The following is a 22,342-nucleotide window of genomic DNA, read 5'->3' as shown; positions in this document are numbered from 1 at the left end:
TTTCCTACTTTGTTGAAGATTAGTTGACCATATATTTGAGGGCCCTTTTCTGGGCTCTCTATTTTGTTCCATTGATCTACGTGTCTATTTTTGTGCCAGTACCATTCTGTCTTGATGGTTACAGCGTTGTAATAAACCTTGAGGTCTGGAATTGTGATGCCACCAGCTTTGGTTTTCTTTTTCAACATTCCTCTAGCTATTTGGGCTCTCTTGTGGCTCCATACAAATTTTAGGATTATTCCATTTCTGTGAAAAAAAGTTGATGGTATTTTGCTAGAGATTTTATTTAAATGTGTAGATTGGTCTAGGTAGCACGACATTTTCACAATATTTGTTCTTCCAATCCATAAGCATGGAACATTTTTCTGTTACTTTGTGTCTTCCTCAATTTCTTACATGAATATTCTATAGTTTTTTTGAGTTCATATTCTTTGCCTTTTTGGTAAGATTTGTTCTTAGATATTTTATGGTGTTGGGTGCATTTATAAATGAGATAGATTCCTTAATTTCTCTTTCTTTGTCTTATTGTTGGTGTTATCAATCTTATTAATTCTTTCAAAGAACCAGGTCCTAGTTTCATATATATATATATATATATATATATATATATATATATATACACACACACATACAAAAATAAGGTTAAATACAATGAAGGGATAGAATACAAAAATGAAAATTAAAATGATTTTATAATCATTAAATGAAATATAAAAATGAAAATTAAAAATGATTTTTAAAAAGAATTGATAAGAAGTTGGTTGAGAGAGGAAAGAAAAAAAAATCTAAAAAATAAAGAACTAGAGAAATAAATAAAGAAAATTTTTAAAAAATCAATTTTGAAAGACTAAAGAATCATCGAGAAAAAGCCATGAGTTCTATGTGTTGTACCTCCCTAGTACTGGAGTTTTGCTGTTCTCATTGATAGGTAAATTTGGTCTTGGCTGGATGTTCCTGCTGACCTTCTGTTGGAGGGGCCTATTACACTGATTCTCCAATGTCTTTGCCTCAGGTAGAATTGCACTGCCCTTGCCAGGGACCAGGCTAAGTAATCTGCTAGGAGTTGCTCCTTGGTAGCTTTTGTTTGCTGAAAGCTTTCTGTATAGCTTTCGAGAACAAGAATGGAAATGGCAGCTTCCTGATCTATGGCTCCAGAGGAGCTGAGAGTTCAGGGCCCCATCTTCAATGTTCCGCCAGAGAAAAGCAGTCAATCAGTCCCTTCTCCCTGGTCTCCAGCCACACTTCATGCTCACTTGGCCTGTGACTGAGCATTTCTGTCTCTGGCCCACGACCTCATTTGGAGTCTCTAAACCCAGCAGATTCCTGCAGTGTGCTCCGGTGCTGCTCCTCCCGGGGAAGAAAGGGGACTCTTCCAGATCTGCCACTTGTTGAGTCCCTGCTCCAAGAGCAGGGGCCTGACTGTACAATGGGTCACAGTTATGGCAACCCTGAGCTGAGAGCCCACTCTTTGGCTCAGTCTTTGCAGCTGACTTTCCCACTCTGATACCTGGGAGTTCTCCCACATTCAAGGCACCATCATTCTTTTTGTGACCCTGAATGTCCTGAGACCACCATGTCCCAGTGAGGATTCCACCCCTCACTTCACCATTGGAGCAATGTCCCTCCACCAGACCAGACATCAGAAGTTCCAACTTTGTGCTCCCCTACTCTATCCCTTGTCTATAGGCAGCTGATGGAGACTCCCTCCCCCACAGTCTATCTTCCTGTATATTGCCTCAGATCATTTCTCCATCTGTCCTACCTTCTAGGAAGTGTTCGTTTTTCTGTTCATAGAGTTACTGCTATCCTTTTCTTTGATCTCTTGTTGAGTTTGGAAATGTTCATAATGGTTTGATAACTAGCTGAATTCCAGGGCCACATGAAATATAGGTCTCCTACTCCTCTGCCATCTTTGAGCCCAAGAGTAAACTCCATTTGATTACAGTTTTTACTCTGTGAGATCCAAGATTCATTGACCTAAAGAGCAATAGAATCATAAGATCTTCAAGTCAAAGGAAGTCTAAGTAAGATAGTGTAATTGCCTTTTCTGTGGTATCCTTGAAGCAGGCCATCTTCTGATGCCAGGAGCATGCTGTCATGATGTGTCTCCAGAAGGTTCAAATCCTTGGCTGGCCACATACACGTTGTGTGATGTCATTTAGTCAACTCTTCTAAACTTCATTCATCATCTGTAAAATGGAAAAAAAATACTATATACATGTATGTGAAGTACCTAAACAAATAGATGCTCAGTAAATTCTAGGCATTATTAGCATCGTGGTTAGTATTTGACCACTTTTTACCAAAAACATATTTTGTACAGCTCATCTGTTTCTGATGAAATATTTGTTAGGCTGACACGGTTTTCTGTAATTCTGTCTCATTCTAGGCTCTTCAACTCACTGATAACCCCTTTTAGGACCACCTTATATTTTCTCCTAAGTTTTCACATGGCAGTATTTATAGACTCATTTATACAATTATTTTGACTATTTTACTCATCTTTTAAATTATCTACTGTTCAGTAGATAATATAATGGAGGCAAGAAAGAACATATTGCCTGCTATGTAATGAATATTATATAGATAAAAGTTACTATTCCAGTATTATTATATTATAGTGCTTACGAAAAAGCTACCCTTTTTTTGAACAGTTATGCCATACTTAAACATATTGAACTTGTGTTTTATACATATCTATATATACATACAGGTATAAACAACACACACTTATGTACAGCATTTAACATATATATTAAATAAAATTTATACAAAATATTTTAAAATTAAGTTAAAATAAAAAATTTATATTATGTAACCTATATAAATATATAAATATATTTATTATAAATGTTTATATTATGTATTCTATATAATTATACTTACATATTACATGATATATTAAATATACAAATTATATATAATATATAAACAACTTGATACATGAACAGGTTCATCAGCTTCATCTAAAGCGTACAGAATACCTTTCCCTTTACTCAGAAAAAATAGGCAAAAAAAAGCCTTCTTAATCAGTTTCAAACCAAATTTTTATTTTAGAAGATATTTCTACACAATAATAAGCCCTAAATATATCCCAATCTAAAAGTTTCTTCTTGAATGGGATAAAGAAAGGAGAGAAATATAAAATCCATATCCTAAGAATTATGAATGGCCTTCATATAAAAGAGTTAAAATAAACATGAATATAAGTACACAAATTTTGTCTTTTGTTAGAAATGAATATTTACTCATTTATCCCTATTTTATTAGAGCAGACAACTTATGTATCTTTACCTAAAATTGGTTAATGGGTTTGGCCTTTTCAAAAACACTCAATGCACTCATTTCAGCATCAGCTTCTTTGGTGTGGGCGTAGTGTGTGACTTTTTTTGTGACAGTAAGCCAGTAGTTATTATGCATGAGGGACTCTGGTAGAAATGCAGTATTTTGTACTAATTGCTAACAGAAAGATCTGTAATATCAGCTGCATGATTTGTCCTTTACATGTGCCTAGCTATAACAATCTGAATTTAGTACTGCATTTGTTAATATTAGACACAAATTTATCCTGACACTTTTATAGGCAAAGCCTCAGAAACATTTAGTCATGTAAAATATAATCATAGTCTTGAAATATTTGCTTTTGTTCCCATGCCGATTAGCCAGGATCTCACTTTATAACCTTATCTCTTGCTGAATAGAATGGTTGGACGAGGTTCTTTGGGGGTCCTGGTTATAAGATAGGTATTAATTTTCACTGAGCAGTTACCGCATCCTTATCAAAGAATAACTGTTTACATAATGTGAATATTCTATGTCTCTGTACACTCTTCAAATCTTCCCTCTCATAGTAAATTAAATGTGGTTTTAATTTGCATCTGCGTTTTTGCCAGACAGTCCCAACTTTTTTTTGTTTTTAAGATTTTATTTATTTTACAGACAGAGATCACAAGTAGGCAGAGAGGCAGGCAGAGAGAGAGGAGGAAGCAGGCTCCCTGCTGAGCAGAGAGCCCGATGTGGGGCTCGATCCCAGGACCCTGAGATCATGACCTGAGCTGAAGGCAGAGGCTTTAACCCACTGATCCACCCACATGCCCCAAGTCCAGACTTTTTGAGGACAAATAAAAGTAGCCTGTGGTATAAGTAAAATATTTTGTGTCAGAATAAAATAGCAAGCCATTATATAAAAGGCACATTTCCCCATGTGTTTATTGTCTAACTGCATGAACTAAACTTACACAGAAGCTTTGGAAAAATCCTCATGGCTGTCATATCCATAAGTCTTTCTGACCCACTTGGACAGATGTTAGTGTATTACTTGGAGCATACTATAAAACTTACCTTTCACTTAGGGAAATGTGCTTCTACTTTGTTCATCAAAAAGCAAATACAGAGACCATGAGACATGGGACAATAATAGACCTTTGGACACAGAGACATAAAATGGGATGTATGAGTCCTTGAAAGAGCAATTAAATACTTTTTTATTTCAACAACTGAAGATGAGGAACCAAAACAGATGGGCAGGGGATAGAATGAACAAGAGAAAAGTCAGTATTCATCATGCTTCTTGGCATTCTAGCTCACCAATTTACTCTGTAGTGTATTACAGTAAATCAGATCTAGTTCTGCATTCCAGTGCTTGATTTATTCTTATATGAAGTAAAAACTTCGAAAACATTTCCCTGGAAATTTCTGGAGCCACCAGTGAGGAACCTCTAGCCACACTATTATCAGTGACCTGATTCAATTTCTTTTTGGAAATAGGTAGGTTATAAATTATAAATACCTTAGAGAAAGGGCTAGCAAAGGATTCCTGAAGAACACACTGCCCTAAAAACCATGGTGAGACATCCTATTATGAAATATCTCTCAAGATCTTGAAAGTAAAAACAGCATATTTTTTGCTTATATCCTGGGAACATCTGCCCAAAATCCATCTTCACTAGAAGTTGAATGGAACTTTATAACAATGATAAACTTGCCCTCAGTGGGGAGGAACCTTTGTATCCTTCCTACCTTTTAATAAAATTAAGAAGAGTTACTAATACTTGTTCTTAGGCTGTGAATTGCTACCTGTCATTTTGATCTGAATGATCTGAATTTGAACTCTAAATCATATTTGCAAAATTTGGGAAAGTGCATTAGTTATGTATTGCTGCCACTCCAAAATTCAATAGCTTAAAACAACAACTGGATATATCCTCGTTTCTGTAGGTTGACAGTTTGGGCTGGACTCCAATGGATAGTTCTTTTGTTACCATGCCTGGGGAGTCTCAAATAGCCCCACTCACATGATGGGGCCTCAGCTGGAATGGTCAGGTCTCCTTTCTCTTGCTCACAGCTGCCTCTCTTCCTCAAGAAGACTCATCTGGGATTATTCATAAGGCAGCAGGGTTCCAAGAATGTGAAAGCAGAAAATGTTGAACCCCTTGAAGCTGAGGCTCAAGAGTCATACAGTACTCCTCTGAGACACTCCTTGGGTCAAAGTGTGTCAAAATCCAACCCAGATTTAAGGGATGGGAAACAGACTCTACCTCTTAATGAGAGAACAGGAAGGAAGGGGTGTTGCTTTTAATCCTCCCCAGAACTGACCATTGCCTTTATCTGGTCAGTAACCCATCTGTGCTTCTTTCTTGATGATAACATTTTGTAACTTTTTTCTTCCCCTCCCTTCCTCCATTCCAATAACTCTTTCCTGGTTCAAAACTAAATTACCTCAAAACAAACAAACGAAGAACCTGAATTACTTTTTACAGGTATCATAACAGCCGTATCTTGATATTAGTCAGACTCTGCCTCTCCAGTCACATGACTATTTTCTCTTACCATTGTTTTTATTCTGTTCTCCTGTTCCTCACCTATCAGTGTTGTTCTCCAGTTCCTTTCTCATGATCACTTCCTCCCATTTAGACACTTCCTGTTTGACCATTCTTCTCTCACTCCCTCCCTTTCCCTTGCTACCTCTCTTTTTTCTCTCCTTCTAGTACTCTGTTCTACTCCAAAATAGTTTTTGTTCTTCTTTCACAAAGATAGCAGTAAGCACGTATTTTTTTATTATGCTTACTCTGTGCGAGACACTATCCTAAACACTGTGACCAAAGGTGTTTAAGGTCTCTTCTCTGGTGTGGAAGAAGCAGTATATAAATACAGTAATACGATAGCTCAACACACATGAGTGTTAAGATAACAAGACCAAGGGAATGCAGTAGTGACTGGTGGAGACAGTCATTTCTGAGTCATCGTGGCCTTCCTCTATGAGGAAGTGACACTTGAGCCCTTGATCTGAACATCCAGGAGCCACATAGGGGAAGGTGCAGGGAGAAGTGTCCAAGGCAGTGGAGACAATGAGCAAAATGACACCTTTCTTCTTTAGGATTGAGCATCCCTAAAGCTTATCATCTGCAATGGTGGTTCAAAACCCTAGCTGTATGATAGAACCATCTGTAAAAATCCTGATGCCTTGGCCTTACCCCAGATCCAATAAATCAGATGCTCTGAAGGTGGGGGTGGGAAGTACCTGGTGGTTATCTGTATTTTATAAATCCCCACAGGATATTAATGTACAGACAGAACTGAGACCAACCAACCTGCAGCAGTGCTTCTCAAATATTAACATGTGTAGGTCACATGAGAATCTTTGTAAAATGCAGATTCTGAGCCACAAGCTCTGGAGTGGGCCCAAGATTGTGCACATCTAAGAAACTCCCAGGTGATGGAAACGCTGCCAATCTCAGTACCCCCGAACTGTGTCATACAGACAGAAGTATTAGTGTTCACCTGAGACAAAAAAGCACATTCTCAGAGAATCAGAAGCCAGCCAACTCAGTTGCCCCTTGAATCAGAAACACTGGGGGTATAACTATCTCCTGCAATTTAAGAAAATTCTCCAGATGATTATGAGACCCACTAACGTTGAGAGCCAGACTGTGTCTTGATGTTTAGACAGACTCAGTTCAACACCTAATTGTGTTGCACGTTGTGTTCCCTGTAATTGTGTTAAATCTTCTCAAGCACTCGCATTGAACTGGGAGCAGGAAGGCACAATGCTCTGTTGTCTTTACTGAGTTTCCATGCAGAGCAAATTCCCTTTCATTCCCGTTAGCAGAAGAGGAAGAGAATACAGCTCTAGTTCCACATTTGGGCTCCTGCCTCCAAAGCCTCTTTGTTCACTCAGCTGGCGAAGCTCCTGCAGGTGACACTCTACAGTTGCAGGTAGCACCTGTGCAGGGCTGATTTACTGAAAGCCCTGCTGGGGCAGTTGAACCCCTGCGTAGGGATCTTGTAACTCACTTCTAACTGCTGTCCTATCAAAAAATCACCCACTGTACTACTTCTCTTTGTTTGCAAGCTTTAGTTAATGGCTTCCTCACCATTAGGCAGCTCAGGGGAGTGCTATTGAGAGGACTAATTGAATTCTTGCCAATTTGGGGCATGGTCCAAAGCTACTCCAAGTCTTGGTATTTGCCATGTTATGCATTTACCTCTCTTCTCATGTGCATAGTTTTGATACCTCCTTCTGCTGAATATATGCCAGAAATTAAAACTGTCTACATGAATACATATCATAAATATGGTAGCTTGTGCTCCTTGGCATGGAGAAGCTACACCTCATTGCTCTGTTGCAAAGAGTTAGGAAAAAAAAAAAAAGAACTAAAAACTTCAAACTGAATATGTACATATTTAAAATCCAGAAGAATTCGTGTACTTTTATTTTAGAAATTCTATTGTTTATGAAATTAATCTAATAGTGAAAAAAAACTATCAATTTTTTTTCTCTCTACTGACTCTACCAACAGTCCTCTTCCACCACACCAAGCTTGAATACTCGCTTTTCCTAATTATCGAGAAGATTATACATAGAGCATTAGCACTTCTGGCTACTTAAGGAATAACATTTTCCTGGCCCTTAGCAATTATTTATCCACAAGACTGAATGAGGTTAATTAGCAAAGCAGGAATTTGTGGGAGTGCGTGTAATGATGGGCAATAACGTGTTGAAAGGCTAAAGAGGAAAAGTTGGCAAGTAAGTCAGTAAGTAAATAAATCCATACATAACATGAGCCAAAAAACACAAATTATAAAAAGAAAAGTTCTTTCTTTTGACTTTTTTTTTTTTATAAAATAATTCTTTTCAGTAGATGTCAAGTGGAAAAGTTGTACAAATTTGGGATAGGCGGCATCCATGGTACGTGAAACACTTGAAGACCCAGTTGCTATAAATGCTCTCCAGGGCACTCCAGGGGAGCACAGTATATTTGAATACAGTTTTAGACACAAGAGCATGTTTTATTCTCTAGTTACAGATGTCCTCTAGATTGCTTATGTGGGAATTGCTGAAGCATTTCTAATGTTCTGTCCCGTGTCTTACCTCTCGTACTTCTGCAATATGCTTGTCCCCCTCAAAATCCATCTGCTTCTCCTCTTTGGTTCCTCAGCTTATGTCCCTGTCCTTATCTCAGCTTCTGGTCAAAGGCATGTCTTCTCGTCTGTTGGTCGTTTCCTCTTTTTTCAACCATCATCTATTTGAAAGTATTAATTATCTAAGATGGGTAGTGTCATCTCTCACGGAATTATACGTGGGCCATAAAATATTTCATAGCTGAGATCTTTGAATATCTGCTAGGCATGCTTAATGGAAATAAATATTCCTTGTTGTTTCCCTTTCACAGTTTGTGGAGATGAATGCACGGGCCTTCTTCTTGGTGACTTGGCTCGCCTGGAGCAGATGGCCATGAGTATCAACCTCACTGGCCCACTACCTGCCCCATACAAAATGCTGTATGGTCTTGAAAATATGACTCAAGAACTAAAGGTAGGTTGGAGCAGTAACATCAAGAGCCCAGGAAAAGATGACAGAAACTTCCCAAGGGGCAGTGGCCAGAATTGCAAATGTTCTTCCCATTGCCCCAAATCAAAGCAAGCAGCCAGGAGGAAATTCAGAGACTTTCTAAACGAGTGTTTTTGAAATTTGAGTATTATGCTATAACAGATTGCTATTAAGGGAAAGAGGCTTATGTGCCCTCAGTGCTTGGCCTAAATCAGCTTTATTATGTTATTTAAATATGTACCAACATAAAATCAGGTATAGTTCCCTATACTTATAGCTCTATAAAATCAAAACACATTAATCCTCACAAAAGCCTAAAACACCAATAAAATTAAAATTAAAAACATTAATATAAAATAACAGATGATTTTTGTTGAGAGCAAATTGCTGCTTGCAACAGGAATATGCCCCTAACTACTTCCACACAGGTTCTTTCATCAGTGTGTATGTTACATGTAACCCCTACCATTCCACGGTATGAACTACAGAGCCCCTCGCAAGGGGTCCTTGGCATCACTTGAGAAGGCCACATGATTTACATGTTCAATCCACCACACAACAGACATGCGTGAGGAGGCGGGTTTTGAGATCAGGTGACCAGATCCATCTCTCAGGAGCCCAGCCTGACTTCCAGAAATGCTTACATTAACATTTAAGCTTCCTGTCAAAATGAAAACTCAAGATTAAAATTTTGTACTAGAGAGCTAGGAGACCTTTGAAAACACTTCACTGAGAACTAATTTGAAAAACACTGTTCTAAAACATTCTTAAAACTTTTGGTAGTGGGTGGGAGTGGAGGAAATGTTAAGGAAATTGAGATTTCATCTGATGAAAAAAGATGGAAAGTGACTCCAAATACACCATCGGTCAATGATCACGTAGTTTTGAGAAGTCCTGGAGAATTTCGGTATTGTGCTTGATTCCCTGGAAGTTTTACAGCTCCTAGGCTCCTCAGTCTATGTGGTTATAGCAATAATTTAAGAATCAGGAGAATCGGGGCACCTGGGTGGCTCAGTGGGTTGGGCCACTGCCTTCGGCTCAGGTCATGATCTCAGGGTCCTGGGATCGAGTCCCACATCGGGCTCTCTGCTCAGTGGGGAGCCTGCTTTTTTCCCTCTCTCTCTCTCTCTGCCTGCCTCTCCATCTACTTGTGATCTCTCTCTGTTAAATAAATAAATAAAATCTTTAAAAATCTTTAAAAAATCTTTAAAAGTCTTTAAAAAAAAGAATCAGGAGAATCATCATGTGTTTTACACATTTTTGACTTACCATATTGTACAAAGATTGGAGAAACAGGTAATATTCAGTTACCACGGGATGCATTATGAATGAGAGTGTAATTTGTGTTGGAGCTTGAAGGATAGACACAATTTAATAGGCAGAGAAATGTTGGCAAGGACGGTTTATTCACTAGACACTGGAAGACACTCTTCTAGGAAGTATATTCTATAATCTGAACCATGGCCTTCAAGGCAAGTATTATTAGTCCTATTTTCCAGAAGAGGAAGCCAATAATGATGACAGCAAAAATAACTAACACTCATTGATTAGTATCTCTGTTCAAAGCAATTAACTGACTAAAGCCTCACATGAATTATCATACATAAATCTTATAGAAACTCCAAGAGGTAGGAAAGAAGTACTGTATCATCCATGTTTTTTTCAGGTAGGGAAACCGAAATATAGAAAAGTTACATATGGAACCCAGGATCACACAGCTATTCAATGCAGAGCCAGGATTTGAGTAGGGAAAGGTACTATGACTCTAGGGCCGGGAGAATGAAACTACCTTTGTCAAGCTCAGAGAGAGAGAAAGTAACTTGCCTGGAAAGGCCCAGCCCAGCTTCCCTGGCCCTGGGCTTGTACTCTTGCCATGGAGTCTAAGAGAGTGTGTGAGCCAAAGTAGAACTGTGAATTCACAGGACTTGTCTATCAGACATGAGAAGGCAGGCAGGCTAGTAAAAGATAAGGCTAGAAACTTGAGTGGGGTAGGGTGATGTGAAGGACAACCTTGAAAGCCACAATCTTCTCTAAGCACAGACAAAGCCATGGTCTCAAAGATACCAAAGATCCATTTGCTGTTGAATCTGAGTGACCACTGTCCCTTTGGTCATTATAGCTTAGCTAACCTGTGTTCTTCCCTCCTTCTCCATAAGATTCACTAGAACACAGAGGAATCTTGAGTTTACCTTGTAGTAACAGGAGTTTTAATAAGGAAGATACTGACTGGATGTTTTTCTTAGTCCCCCCTTATTCATTCTTTCATTTACTCATGGTCAGCAATGGCTCACAAGCAGATGATCCTCCTTCTGACTTACCATCAGGTCAGTCGTAGCCTCATGTATGCCACAGTGCCTCACTATGTAAGCATTTCATCATCTCACATCATCACAAGAGGGGTGCCTATAGTCCAGTAGAATATTTTGAGAGAGGGAGAAAGTATAGTCACATGATTTTTATTATAGCATATCTTTATAATTGCTCTATTTTATCACTGTTAATCTCTTATGGGTCTAATTTATGAATTAAACTTTATCCTAGGCTCATATGTATAAGAAAAAAACAGTATATCAGGGTTCAATAGGATCAGTTTCAGGCATCTACTGGGGGTCCTGGAACATAACCCTCCAGGGATGAGGGGGAACTGCTATACATGGGGGAATTACAAAGAAAGGAAATTGAACTAGAAGAGAAAATACTTCAGTAGGACATAAACAATTTTGAAAATACTACCTAAGCACCGGATGAAGTAGTGAAAGGCCCTAATGGAAGAGCTTTTCATCTGTGACCACCACCTGAGCCAAGAGACACATGTGTCTTCTACCTTCTGAGTGCTGGCTGAGTGTTGGTCAAAACCACCTTGATTTTCCTTCCGTTCCAGTCTTCCTTGAATCTGGGTTTGTGTCCTTCTTTTACAATTTACTTAATACCTGGGTACTTGGGATCCTATCTTAATATTTTAAAAATAGTAAGCAAGTTATTTTACCTCCTTGTTTGTTTCCTTTCTCTGTGTCTGTGCTATCTGGTTCCAGCCTGAGATCACTGAGAAAAGAGTTGAGGTTCTGAGCTCATTGCAACAAGGCAGACACTGCCCACCATGGGGCATGTGGGCATGTCTCCAAAGGTCATAGAAAAGACTGAGTATTTGGGTTTGTGCTGGGTGTTCTGGGGTAGCTGTAAAGAAGCAGGGGTTTGGGCTGGATTGGGTGCTATTAGGAAGTGGGGGTAGTGGATGATTCTAGTGAATCTTACAGGTTAGCTAAGCTATAATGACCAAAGGGACAGTGGTCACTCAGATTCAACAGCAAATGGATCTTTGGTATCTTTGAGACCATGGCTTTGTCTGTGCTTAGAGAAGATTGTGGCGTGATCTTATTTTCTTTCATAGATCCCTGTCACAGGGTGACCTTGTCTAATGTTACTGTTCTGTGACATTGACTATGTTCAACAAGGAAAATGGCCCCTCTGTGAGTGCCTGGCCAGGCCCCCTCCTCTCTTTCTTTTCTGTAAACTGTATCTCTGTTCATTGAAATGGGAACCTTGAACAATTGGGCAGAGTTCATCTTGACTCTACCCCTTCCTGGCCATGTGATCTTGTGCAGGTTTTAACTTTCTTTGAACCACAGTCTCCTCAGACACGAAACAAAATAACATTTACCTCATAGAACTGTTTTAAGAATTAAGTGTGTGTGTGTTGGGGGGGACCCTGGCACATACTAATTTCTCAGTAAATGACTACAACTTGCATTGCTTGCCAAGATATTCTGCATAGCACTGGAGATATATAGATATAGATACATATATCTATGTATCTTTTCTAGTTGAACCAGTTTCCTTATCTTTTCTTGGAAGATAAGAAGAAGAAATACTTTATATATAAAGGAAAACTGTTGTGTTAAATGTGCAACCCTATGATCACTGCAAAACCATTTACTAAAATGTATATGGGATGAAATCTTTTTCAGCACCTGCTCTCACCTCAGCGGGCCCCAGAGAGGCTCATTCAATTGGCAGAAGGCAATCTGAACATGCTCGTGTCGGAAATGAATGAGCTTCTGACCAGGGTAAGTTGGGAGGGTCATGAATCTCCTTACAGCAGATAGATCATGTGTATTAAGGAAAATTACATCAAATTTCTGAAGTGCAAATTTTGTTGTTTCTAATTCCCAATTTGGGGGAGAAGTAGATGTATCTTAACCTGATACTTCTGCCTCAAAGAAAATCCTGAAGCTCAGTAGCATCAACAGAAGTTGTGATTCTTGGGCAGTGTCAAGGACAAGGGCTAAAAATATCAGTGACAGTGTATTTTGAAAATTCTATCCAGTCACACATAAAAGTTTTTATCAGTTTTGAATTCCAACAACACTGTCTTTGACTATGTAAGGAAAAAGAAAAGCAAATGAAAATACTTAAAGGCGCTTTGATCTTATCATGGGATATTTGCATTTGTATAGAAATACAGTTGAAATCAGTATTCCTGACAAAAGAGGAAATCTTTATTGTGAAAATCCAAAGTATTTAAGACACTTTGAAAAGTTAGAATGTAAAATCCCTGTTACATTTATCGACTTTTTAAGGAATTGGGTGTTTTAAACTTTAAAAAACCTGAAGAAGGTCATTTCTTTTTGCTGTTAGAGAATGAAGAAAACAACACAAAGTCCGCCATCTTGTGGCCAGAAAAATGTATGAGCAGAAAACAGGCCTGTAATTTAGGGATCCAGTTTGATTATTTAAGAGCTTTAAATGATGAAGAATATTGAAGCTAGAATGTCCTTACATATTATCTAGTTCATTTCTTTGTTTATTTGTTCAAGAATAAATACCTCAGGTCGTGACAATGAAAAGAATTACCACTGGCCATATAATTAACTAAACTCAGAGACCTAAGTAGAACCCAGTCTCCAGGGGCACCTGGGTGGCTCTGTCAGTTAAACATCTGCCTTTGGCTCAGGTCATGATCACATGACCTGGGTCCTGGGATTGAGCCCCATGTCAGGCTCCATGATCAGTGGGGAGTCTGTTGGAGACTCTCTCTCTCTCTCCCTCTGCTCCCCCTACTCGCAACTCGCGCACAGGGACTCTCTTTCTCTGTCTTAAGTAAATATATATATATATTTTTAAGATTTTATTTGTTTCTCAGTGGGAGAGAAAGCACAAGCAGGGGGAGAAGCACGCAGGGGGAGAAGCAGGCTTCCCACTGAGCAGGGAGCCAGATGTAGACTCGATCCCTAGACCCTAGAATCATGACCTGAGCTGAAGGCAGACACTTGGCCGAGTGAACCACCCATACATATGTATGTAGATGTGTGGAGGGTAATATGGGACAACTGCATGCAAATATGTAATCAAACATGAAATAAAATAAAGGAACAAGAAATGTACCTGAGAAACATAAATGGAATGATTTAATCTCTTTAAGGGTAATTAGGGAAAATTCCATGGACCAGGAAGCGTTTCATTTATTCATTCATTTTATTAATACTTATTGGGCAGATACCATGTTCTTGGTACTCTGTCAAAATGACAGACACTGGGAATAGAGGCATAGGAAAAACTGACACAAGCATTGCTCTCAGTGATTTGATTATAGCTTAATTATTTAAACCTAGAAACAAGAGCTATTTTACTAGGAATTTCAGACCTTTATAATGTCTTAGCCTATATCTTTTTTATCTTCTCAGCAGAAACTCCCATACTGAATAAATTTTTAAAAATAGGCTTCCTGTATTAGAGAAGTTGAAGGTTATAAGAAAAGTTGATTGGAAAGTACAGATGGTTCCCATATACCCCCTAACCCTATATATACATAGCTTCCCCATTATTAACACCCTCACCCCAGAGTGGTATGCTTATTACAACAAAGCTACACTGACAATCATTGTCATTCAAAGTTCATAGTGTACTTTTTGATTCATTCATGGTGTTTTACATTCTTTAGGTTTTGAGAAATGTTTACTGACATGTGTACACCATTATAGTATCATACAGAGTAGTTTCACTGCCCTAAAAATGCACTATGCTCCACCTACTCAAATCTCTCTCCTCTCAAACCCCTGGAAAAGGGATCTTTTTACGGTTCTATAGTTTTGCCTTTTCCAAAGTACCACATAGTTGGAATCACACAGTATGTAGCCTTTTCACATGGGCTTCTTATACTAGGTAATATCCATTTAAGTTTCCTCTATATCTTTTCATGGTTTTATTACTCATTTCTTTTTTAGTACTGACTGATATTTTCCGTTGTCTGATTGTACCACAGTTTATTTATCCATTCATCTGCTAAAGGACATCCTGGTTGCTTCCAAGTTTTGGCAACATGAGTAAAGCTACTATAAACATTTGAGTACATAAGTTTTCAATTCATTTTTGTAAGTAACAAGGAGCTCAATCAGTGAATCATAAAGTAAAAGCATGTTTCGTTTTGTAAGAAATCACCAGACTGTCCTCCAAAGTGGGCAGTGCCATTTTGCCTCTCACCAGCAATGAATACGAATTCCAGTTGCTCCACAACCTCACTAGCGTTTGGTGTTGTCACTGCTTTGAATTTTTGCCATTCTGTTATGTGTGTAGTTGTAGCTCCTTGTTTTAATTTATAGTTCTCTAATGATATATGATACCAAACATCTTCTTATTGGAACCCTCATGAATGGAATTAGTGCCTTTACAAAAGGAACACTTATAGAAAAAAAGATTCTTTTCTGCCTCCTGACCTTATGAGGACACAGTGAAAAATGATACTAGGAAGTGAGTTCTCACCAGACATCAGACCCATGGGGGACTTGATCTTGTGCTTTCCCCCAAATTACAGAACTATGAGAAATAAACTTTAGTTGTGATAAGCCACCTAGTGTATAATATTTGGTTATGGCAGCCCAGATGGACTAAGACAAGTCTTTTCTCATTTCCTTTTTATTTGCATTGTTTGTTTTCTTGTTATTTAACTTTAAGAGGTCTTTGTCTATTTTGGATCATAGCTCTTTATCAGATATGTCCTTCATAAATATTTTTCCCCAGTCAGTGGCTTGCTTTCTCATTCTCATATCTCTCACAGTGCAGAAGTTTATAATTTTAATGAAGTCTAGTTTATCAATTGTTTCTTTCATGTATTTGACTTTGGTGTTATATCTAAAAGTTGTCACCATTTTTAAGGTCATATAGATTTTCTTCTATGTTATCTTCTAGGTGTTTTATAGTTTTATATTTTACATTTAGGTCCAGCATCCAATTTCAGTTAATTTCAGTACTATGTTTAAATAAATTTGTTATTTTAGAATTATTTTAGATTTGCAGAAAAGTTTTAAAGGTAATATAGATATTTCATCTATACTCCATACTCAGTTTCCCCTATTAATTTCTTGGTACAGTGTATCTGTCACAACTAATGAATTAGTATTGATCCATTATTATTAATAAAAACTGTACTTTATTCAGATTTCTTCAGTTTTCACTTAACACTTAAAATCTGTATTATTCCAGAATCTCATTCCAGGATACTGCATCACATTTTATGTCATCATGCCTTTTAGGCTATGGACTGAGATTTAGACTTCCTTGTTTTTGACGATTTGGTAGTTTTGACTAGCTCATGTATTTTGTAGGATGTCCCTCATTGGGGTTTGTCTCATGTTTTTGTGGTAAGTATAGAGTTATGGGTTTTTGTGGGAAAGGCTAAAGAGGATAAAGTATCATTTTTATCATTTTATCATTTTTATTACATCAAATTAAGAACCCATGTAATCAGTGTGTCTTATTATCTTGATTACCTGCTAAGGTAATGTTTACCAGATTTGTCCACTGTAAATTTACCCTTTTTCTAAGACCATTTTTATCTGTGCATTCTTCAGATTTTATAACACAAAAAGCCTAGAAATAAGACTATTGAAAGCAAAGATCTCTTCAATGAAGTGGGGATGAGGAGGAAATGAAAATCCTCATTTATCAATTAAACTTGTCTCTATCACATTTATAATTAGAAACATAAATATCATGGAAACTTTAAATACTCAAATCAGCATGATCAATTCTTCCCTTGTGGTCAAGCTGCATGAAAATCAAAAGGTGAATTGATACATATGGAATCATCACAGAAGGCTACATTACGGAAATCTCCAATAGTATTATCCTGAGACCACCAGTACCTTTATCTCATGGCCTTGAATGATCCAACATTGGATGTGGTGGCCATGACTTTCATGGCTACATTAGAGGAGACATTGCCTTAAATTAGGAGCCCATATAGGAATTACTTAGGGCCGGGTCTCACTTCCAAAGGTTGTGATGTAATTGTTCTGAGAGGGGCAGTAAGTGCAGTGGGATTTTCAAGAGCTCTTCCAATGATTCTGATGTCAGCCAAGGTTGAAAACTGTGAGCTTATACTCACCTGATAATTTCAGCTACCATTCTGCAGGAGAGTTCTTTCACTGGTACAGCCAGTATTTTTTTATTATTAATTATTTTTATTTACATATAATGTATTATTCGCCCCAGGGGTACAGGTCTGTAAAATGTCAAGCTTCTCCATTTCACAGCACTCATCATATCACATACTCTCCCCAGTGTCCATAACCCAACCACCCTCTCCCTACCCACTTCACCCAGCAATCCTCAGTTTGTTTTGTGAGACTAAGAGTCTCTTATGGTTTTTCTCCCTCCCAACCCCATCTTGTTTCATTTTTTCCTTCCCTACCCCCCAAGCCCCCCAACCCCGCCTCTCAAATTCCTCAAATCAGAGAGGTCATATGATAATTGTCTTTACCTGATTGACTTATTTCACTAAGCATAATACCCTCTAGTTTCATCCACGCCATTGCAAACAGCAAGATTTCATTTCTTTTGATGGTTGCATAGTATTCCATTGTATATATGTACGACTGCTTCTTTATCCATTCATCTGTTGATGAACATCTTGGTTCTTTCCATAGTTTGACTATTGTGGACATTGCTGCTATAAACATTCGGGTGCACATGTCCCTTCAGATCACTACATTTGTATCTTTACGGTAAATACCCAGTATTGTGATTGTTGTAGAGTAGTTCTATTTTCTACTTTTTGAGGAACCTCCATGCTGTTTTCCGGAGTGGCTGTATTCCCACCAGGAGTGTAGGAGGGTTCCCCTTTCTCCCCTTTTTCCCCATCATTTCCTGACTTGTTAATTTTAGACATTCTGACAGGTGTGAGGTGATATCTCATTGTGGTTTTGATTTGTATTTCTCTGATGCCAAATGATGTGGAGCACTTTTCCATGTGTCTGTTGGCCATGTGGATGTCTTCTTTGCAGAAATGTCTGTTCATGTCCTCTTCCCATTTCTTGATTGGATTATTTGTTCTTTGGGTGTTGAGTTTGATAAGTTCTTTATAGATTTTGGATACTAGCCCTTTATCTGATATGTCGTTTGAAAATACCTTCTCCCATTCTGTCAGTTGTCTTTGGTTTTGTTGACTATTTCCGTTGCTGTGCAGAAACTTTTGATCTTGATGAAGTCCCAATAGTTCATTTTTGCTCTTGCTTCTCTTGCCTTTGGCAATGTGTCTAGGAAGAAGTTGCTGCAGCTGAGGTTGAAGAGGTTGCTGCCCGTGTTCTCCTCAAGGATTTTGATGGATTCCTTTCTCACATTGAAGTCTTTCATCCATTTGGAGTCTATTTTTGTGTATGGTATACGGAAGTGGTCCAGTTTCATTCTTTTCCATGCAGCTATCCAATTTTCCCAATATCATTTCTTGAAGACACTGGTTTTGTTTTGTTTTGTTTTTTCCATTGGACATTCTTTCCTGCTTTGCAAAGATTAGTTGACTATAGAGTTGAGGGTCTATTTCTGGGCTCTCTATTCTGTTCCATTAATCTGTGTGTCTGTTTTTGTGCCAGTACCATACTGTCTTATTGACCGTTTTGTAATAGAGCTTGAGGTCCAGAATTGTGGTGCCACCAACTTTGGCTTTCTTTTTCAACATTCCTCTGTCTATTTGGGGTCTTTTCCAGTTCCACATAAATTTTAGGTGTTTTTTTCCATTTCTTTGGGGGGGTGGTGGTGGTATTTTGATAGGTATTTTATTAAATGTGTAGATTGCTTTAGGTAGCATAGACATTTTTACAATACTTGTTTTTCCAGTCCATGAGTATGGAACGTTTTCCATTTCTTTGTGTCTCCTCAATTTGTTTCATGAGTACTTTATAGTTTTCTGAGTACAGATTCTTTGCCTCTTTAGTTAGGTTTATACCTAGGTATCTTGTGGTTTTTGGTGCAGTTGTAAATGGGATTGACTTTTTAATTTCTCTTTTCTCTGTCTTGTTGTTGATGTAAAGAAATGCAACTGATTTCTGTGCATTGATTTTATATACTGACACTTTACTGAATTCCTGTATGAGTTCTAGCAGTTTTGGAGTGAAGTTTTTTGAGTTTTCCACATAAAGTATCATATCATCTACAAAGAGTAATAGTTTGACTTCTTCTTTGTCGATTCAAATGCCTTTTATTTCTTTTGTTGTCTAATTGCTGAGGCTAGGACTTCTAGTATCATTTTGAATAGCACTGATAATAGTGGACATCCCTGCCGTGTGTGTTCCTGACATTAGGGGAATAGCTTTCAGTTTTTCCCCCTTGATAATAATATTAGCTGTGGGTTTTTCATAGATGGCTTTGATAATATGGAGGTATGTACCGTCTATCCCTACACTTTGAAGAGTTTTGATCAAGAAATTGTGCTGTACTTTGTCAAGTGCTTTTTCAGCATCTATTGAGAGTATCATATGGTTCTTGTTCTTTCTTTTACTAATGTATTCTATCACATTCATTGATTTGCAGATGTTGAACCAACTTTGCAGCTTTCCTTGCAGGAATAAAGCATTCCTTGCAGGAATAAATCTTACTTGGTCATGGTGAATAATCCTTTTTATGTACTGTTGGGTCCTATTGGCTAAGATTTGGGTGAGAATTTTCACATCCATGTTCATCAAGGATATTGATCTGTAATTCTCCTTTTTTGGTGGGGTCTTTGTCAGATTTTGGGATCAAGGTAATGCTGGTCTCAAAAAATGGGTTTGGAAGTTTTCCTTCCATTTCTATTTTTTTTGGAACAGTTTCAGGAGAATAGGCATTCATTCTTCTTTAAAAGTTTGATAGAATTCCCCTGGGAAGTCATCTGGCCCTGGGCTCTTGTTTGTTGGGAGATTTTTGATGACTGCTTCAATCTCCTTACTCGTTATGTCTCTGTTCAGGTTTTCTATTTCTTCCTGGTTCAGTTGTTATAGTTTATATTCCTCTAGGAATGCATCCATTTCTTCCAGATTGTCAAATTTGCTGGCATATAGTTACTCATAATGTGTTCTTATAATTGTTTGTATTTCTTTGGTTTTGGTTGTCGTCTCTCCTCTTTCATTTATGATTTTATTTATTTGGGTCCTTTCTCTTTTATTTTCAATAAGTCTGGCCAGGGGCTTATCAATCTTACCAATTCTTTCAAAGAACCAGCTCCTAGTTTCGTTAATTTGTTCTATTATTCTTTTGGTTTCTATTTCATTGATTTCTGCTCTGATCTTTATGATTTCTCTTCTCCTGCTGGGTTTAGGCTTTCTTTGCTGTTCTTTCTCTAGCTCCTTTAGGTGTAGGGTTAAGTTGTGTACTTGAGATCTTTCTTGTTTCTTGAGAAATGCTTTCATCACTATATACTTTCCTCTCAGGACTGCCTTTGCTGTGTCCCAAAGATTTTGAACAATTGTGTTTTCATTTTCACTTTTTCCATGAATTTTTTCAATTCTTCTTTAATTTCTTGGTTGACCCATTATTCTTTAGTAGGATGCTTTTTAGCCTCCAAGTATTTGAATTCTTTCCAACTTTCCTCTTGTAATTGAGTTTTAGCTTCAGAGTATTGTAGTCTGAAAATACGCAAGGAATGATCCCAATCTTTTGGTACCTGTTGAGACCTGATTTATGACCCAGGGTGTGATCTATTCTGGAAAATATTCCATGTGCACTAGAGAAGAATGTGTATTCTGTTGCTTTGGGATGGAATATTCTGAATATATCTGTGATATCCATCTGGTACAGTGTGTCATTTAAAGCCTTTATTTCTTTGTTGATCTTTTGATTGGATGACGTGTCCATTTCAATGAGGGGGTTAGAGTCCCCTACTATTACTTTATTATTGTCAATGTGTTTCTTTGATTTTATTATTAATTGGTTTATATAATTGGCTGCTCCCATGTTAGGGGCATAGATATTTAAAATTGTTAAATCTTCTTTTTGGACGGACCCTTTAATCATGTTATAGGGTCCTTCCTCATCTCTTATTATAGTCTTTGGCTTAAAGTCTAATTGATCTGATATAAGGATTGCCACCCCAGCTTTCTTTTGATGTCGTTAGCATGATAAATTGTTTTCCACCCCCTCACTTTAAATCTGGAGGTGTCATTGCATCTAAAATGAATTTCTTGTAGATAGCGTATCAGTGGGTCTTGTTTTGTTTTGTTTTATCCGTTCTGATATCCCATGTCTTCTGACTGGAGCATTTAGCCCATTTACATTTAGGGTAACTATTGAAAGGTACAAATTTAGTGCCATTGTATCCCATAAGGTGAATATTACTGTATATTGTCTCTGTTCCTTTCTGATCTACTACTTTTAGGCTCTCTCTTTGCTTAGAGGACCCCTTTCAATATTTCTTGTAGGGCTGGCTTGGTGTTTTGCAAATTCTTTCAGTTTTTGTTTGTCCTGGAAGCTTTTTATCTCTCCTTCTATTTTCAATGACAGCCTAGCTGGATGTGTTCTTGGCTGAATATTTTTCTCATTTAATGCTTTGAATATATCATGCCAGTTCTTTCTGGCCTGCCAGGTCCCTATAGATAAGTCTGCTGCTAACCTAACATTTCTACCGTTGTATTTTACAGACTTCTTGTCCCGAGATGCTTTCAGGATTTTCTCTTTGTCACTACAATTTGTAAGTTTTACTATTATATGACAGGGTGTGGACCTATTTTTATTGATTTTGAGGGCAATTCTCTGTGCTGCTTGGATTTTGATGTGTGTTCCTTTTACTGTATTAGGGAAATTCTCTTCTATATATATATATATATATACACACACACACACACAAAAATAAGGGTAAACACAATGAAGGAATGGACTATGACTGTAAATATGAAAATTTCAAAAAAAATTTTTTTAAAGGAATGGATAAGATGGTTAGAAAAAGAAAAAAGAGAGAGAGAAGAGAATGTGACCCGGCTGGAGACCAGAACAAAGCCATGTGCTAGATTTAGGGTATATTTTGATCTATTAGAAGAAATTGTATACTAAAATTTTAAAGAAAATAAAATCTATATGTATACAAAAAATAAGGTTAACTATAATGAAGGGATAAAATACGGGTATAACAATGAAGACTTAGATTTTTTTTAAAAAGTTACTGTTAAGTTAAACTAGTTAAAAATATTATTAAAAGAGGAAAGAGGAAATTTTTAAAAAATGGAATGAGAAAAAATAAAATTTAAAAAGTTAACTTTGCAAGACTAAAGGATC

At 37.5% G+C, this 22,342-nt stretch overlaps 1 protein-coding gene across 3 annotated transcripts in view; it reads left to right on the top strand.

Annotated features, from left to right (window-relative positions):
- Positions 1 to 22,342, top strand: part of LAMA2 (laminin subunit alpha 2) — a 645,363-nt gene that overhangs the window by 474,524 nt on the left and 148,497 nt on the right. For all 3 annotated transcript variants that reach the window (XM_059177585.1, XM_059177583.1, XM_059177584.1), the window contains 2 exons: positions 8,673 to 8,815; positions 12,796 to 12,894. In XM_059177585.1, coding sequence (XP_059033568.1) covers positions 8,673 to 8,815; positions 12,796 to 12,894 — 242 coding nt within the window. The remainder of the gene's footprint in view (positions 1 to 8,672; positions 8,816 to 12,795; positions 12,895 to 22,342) is intronic.

The sequence above is a fragment of the Mustela lutreola genome, chromosome 6, assembly GCF_030435805.1.
Source record: "Mustela lutreola isolate mMusLut2 chromosome 6, mMusLut2.pri, whole genome shotgun sequence".
Lineage (NCBI taxonomy): Eukaryota > Metazoa > Chordata > Mammalia > Carnivora > Mustelidae > Mustela > Mustela lutreola.
Note: the sequence above shows the minus strand (reverse complement) of the source record. Positions and strands in the feature narration are given on the sequence as shown.